Here is a 4,176-nt window from a genome sequence, read left to right as displayed (position 1 = left end):
TGGCGCAGGTTCTAGATGTGCTATGGTGTCCTCCACACGGTGCAGAATGACAGTGTGTTATTATGCTTCTTATCTCTTCCTCGGGTACACAACGTCTAAAGATTCCATCGGGGCCTCTTTTGAACAGGAGTGGGTAATCCCAATAGTAATGTTTTAGGTCATGGAAGAATTTCTTCTTCTGTTGGTAACTTAGATCAGGAGGAAGCACACCAGCAGCTAGGTAATTTACGAAATCTGCATACCAAGGTGCGTCAGATCGGGCTAAAGCTATTTCAGCTAATTTCTCGGTTTCAGAGTTTGGACGGTATGGTTCGAATTCATTTGCTTCTAATTGGGCGATGAGTCTTTCATAAGGGAAATCATCGTCAATTGGTACTTGTTCGGGTTTCAGATTTTCCAATCGAGAGAGGTGATCTGCTACGACATTTTTAGTGCCTTTCTTATCTTTAATTTCCAGGTCGAACTCTTGTAATAACAAGATCCATCTCAAAAGTCTTGGTTTAGCGTCCTTTTTGGTTAGGAGGTACCTAATGGCGGCGTGGTCAGTGTATATGATTATTTTGGCTCCTACCAGGTAAGAACGGAATTTGTCTAATGCGAATACGACAGCTAATAATTCTTTTTCTGTCGTGGCATAATTCATCTGAGCTTCGTCTAGGGTTCTACTCGCATAATATATGACATGTAGTTTCTTATCCTTTCTTTGTCCTAGAACGGCTCCTACAGCATAATCACTTGCGTCACACATTATTTCGAAAGGCTCATTCCAGTCGGGAGGTTGCATAATTGGCGCAGAGATTAATGCTCGTTTAAGCGTTTGAAATGCTTCAGTGCATTTATCGGTGAAAATAAATTCGGCGTCTTTCATAAGTAATTCAGTCATGGGTTTGGTTATTTTAGAGAAATCTTTAATGAAGCGTCGGTAAAAACCAGCATGTCCTAGAAAACTTCTTATTTCTCTAACGGTTTTGGGAGGTTGAAGGTTTTCGATAATTTCGATTTTTGCTTTATCAACTTCGATTCCTCTATCGGATACGATGTGTCCAAGTACAATTCCTTGTCGAACCATGAAATGGCATTTTTCCCAATTAAGGACTAGGTTTACGCTTACGCATCCTTTAAGCACCATTTAAAGGTTTTCTAAACATGTTTCAAAGCTTCCTCCACAGACAGAGAAGTCGTCCATAAAGACCTCCATTATTCCATCTAGGAAATCGGCAAATATTGCCATCATGCATCTTTGGAAGGTCGCGGGTGCATTGCAGAGCCCAAAAGGCATTCGTCTATAAGCGAATGTACCATAAGGACAGGTGAATGTGGTCTTCTCTTGGTCGTCAGGGTGGATAGGAATTTGGAAAAATCCGGAGTATCCATCCAGATAACAAAAATGTGAGTGTTTAGCTAGGCGTTCGAGCATTTGATCTATGAAAGGTAGAGGGAAATGGTCTTTTCGGGTAGCTTTGTTTAGCTTCCTATAGTCAATGCACATTCTCCATCCAGTTTGGGTACGTTGTGCTACAGATTCTCCTTTTGCATTGGTGATTACAGTGACTCCTCCTTTCTTCGGTACGACGTGAACAGGGCTAACCCATTTACTATCGGATATAGGATATATTATTCCAGCTTCTAGCAGTTTTTGGATTTCCTTTTTAACCACATCGCTCATAATAGGATTTATTCGCCTTTGATGTTCCCTAGAGGTTTTACTATCGTCTTCGAGCATAATGCGGTGCATACACAGAGAAGGGCTTATACCTTTCAGATCTGATATGTTATATCCTAAAGCGGTAGGGTATTTTCTTAGGACATTAAGTAATTTTTCAGTCTCGGTTCGTCCTAAGTTGGCGTTCACTATAACTGGTCGGTTTAGTTCTTCGTCTAGAAATTCGTATCTAAGATCGGTAGGAAGTGTTTTCAGCTCTATAGCAGGTTTCTTAGGTCCAGGTATAGGATCAGGAGTTAAAGCTAAGCATTCACTCAGGTGGTTATCTTGATATTCCTCACGCCAGTTGTCATCTTCAAGAATTGGCGGCATAGGAATTCTTAGGGTTTCGGTTTCCTTATTTGGTTCGGATTTTATTTCCTTGACACACTCGTCGATTATGTCAGCAGAACAGCATGTGTCAATTATAGAAGGTGCTTTTAGGAATTGGGAAAGGATAAATTCTATTTTCTCTTCTCCTACTTCGAAAGTAAGCTTTCCTCGCTTTACATCTATAATTGCACCAGCGGTTGCTAAAAATGGTCTTCCTAATATGATCGGGATGTTAGAATCTTCTTGGATATCCATAATGATGAAGTCAGTTGGGATGTAGAATTGACCTACACGAACAGGGATATTCTCTAACATTCCTACAGGGTATTTAACTGAACGGTCTGCTAGTTGAAGAGACATTCTTGTTGCTTTAAGCTCACCTAGATTGAGTTTCTTACAGGTTGAAAGAGGCATCAAACTAACACTAGCTCCTAAATCGCATAAGGCTTTTTCTATGATGGTTTTTCCAATTACGCAGGGTATAGAGAAACTACCAGGGTCTTTCAGTTTTGGAGGCATGTTATTTTGGATGATAGCGCTACATTCAGCGGTAAGCGTTATAGTTTCGTTATCCTCGAGTTTCTTTTTGTTTGATAAGATTTCTTTTAAGAACTTAGCGTACGAAGGCATCTCAGTTATGGCTTCTGTGAACGGTATGGTTATGTTTAATTGCTTCAGAAGTTCTACAAATCTTTTAAATTGCGCTTCGGTTTTTGATTTAGCTAATCTCTGAGGGTAAGGAATTGGTGGCTTATAAGGTGGTGGTGGAACATAAGGTTTCTCTTTTTCGGGTTCCACTTCGTTATTGTTCTCATCAGTCTTAGCAGTTTGTTCATCAGTTGTTTTCTTTTGGGTTTCCTTTGGCTCTTGTTGTGACATGGGTACGTTTTGAGTTCTAGGATCTATGGGTCCATCGTAATTCGTTCCACTTCGTAGTGTTATCGCGTTCGCATGTCCTTTAGGATTGGGTTGAGGTTGAGCAGGAAACGTGCCAGCAGGGGCAGCAGTAGGTGCTTGTTGTTGAGCTACTTGTGAGATTTGAGTTTCTAACATTTTGTTATGCGTAGCTAAAGCATCTACTTTGTTCGATAGTTGTTTTAGTTGCTCGCTATTGTGGATGTTTTGATTCAGGAAATCCTTATTGGTTTGTTGTTGGGAAGCTATGAAGTTCTCCATCATGATTTCTAGGTTTGACTTCCTAGGGGTGTTTTGAGCAGCTACAGGCGCTTTTTGGTAGCCAGGTGGTACAGCAGGTGCTTGTCCAGGCGCGTACAACGCATTGTTGTTCTTATAAGAAAAGTTCGGATGGTTTTTCCATCCAGGGTTGTACGTGTTAGAATAAGGGTTTCCTTGAGCGTAATTTACTTGATCAGATGGGACTCCAGTCAAGAGTTGGCATTCAGCAACTACATGCCCAGTCAATCCACAAATCTCACAGTTAGGTGTTACAGCGGCAGCGGTGGCTGAAGGAGTGATGGTCAAATTCTCGATCTTTTGAGTTAAAGCGTCTACTTTAGCGTTAACGCGGTCTATACCACTTATTTCGTTCATTCCTCCTTTGGTTTGGGCTTTCTCTAGAGCGGCTCGTTCTCCACCCCATTGGTAATGGTTTTGTGCCATGTTCTCTATGAGTTTGTATGCTTCATCATGGGGTTTGTCCATTAATGCTCCGCCAGCAGCGGCATCTATAGTCATTTTAGTGTTATATAAGAGACCACCATAGAAAGTATGGATGATCAGCCATGGTTCGAGTCCATGATGAGGGCATATTCTAAGCATGTCCTTGTAACGTTCCCAGGCTTCGAAGAGCGATTCGTTATCTTTCTGGGTAAATCCGTTGATTTGACCTCTGAGCATAGCAGTTTTGCTAGGCGGAAAGTATCTTGCTAAGAATACTCTCTTCAATTCGTCCCACGTAGTTATGGAATTGGAAGGCAGGGATTGAAGCCACGCTCTCGCTCTATCTCTCAAAGAGAAAGGGAAAAGGCGTAATCGAATAGCTTCGGAACTAACGTTGTTGGCTTTGATAGTCTCGGCGTATTGCACGAACACGGATAAATGGAGATTGGGGTCATCTACAGGGCTTCCTGAGAATTGATTCTGTTGAACAGCTTGGACCAGTGAAGGTTTCAGTTCGAAAT

General features: G+C 41.6%; 1 protein-coding gene and 1 non-coding gene across 2 annotated transcripts; one reads left to right on the top strand and one right to left on the bottom strand.

The window, feature by feature from the left end:
- Positions 1–2,086: 2,086 nt before the first annotated feature.
- LOC131611594 (uncharacterized) lies at positions 2,087–2,738 on the bottom strand (the record flags this gene model as incomplete). The annotated part of the gene is made up of 1 exon (XM_058883544.1): positions 2,087–2,738. A coding segment is annotated over exon 1 (579 nt), but the record flags the coding sequence as incomplete, so codon positions are not given.
- A 1,047-nt stretch (positions 2,739–3,785) lies between these two features.
- Positions 3,786–3,892, top strand: LOC131615293 (small nucleolar RNA R71). Its single transcript, XR_009287716.1, has one exon. It is a non-coding gene; the product is annotated as a small nucleolar RNA R71 (small nucleolar RNA).
- The last annotated feature ends 284 nt before the right edge of the window (positions 3,893–4,176 follow it).

Source organism: Vicia villosa, linkage group LG6 (genome assembly GCF_029867415.1).
Source record: "Vicia villosa cultivar HV-30 ecotype Madison, WI linkage group LG6, Vvil1.0, whole genome shotgun sequence".
Lineage (NCBI taxonomy): Eukaryota > Viridiplantae > Streptophyta > Magnoliopsida > Fabales > Fabaceae > Vicia > Vicia villosa.
This window is presented reverse-complemented; position numbering and strand designations above follow the sequence as displayed.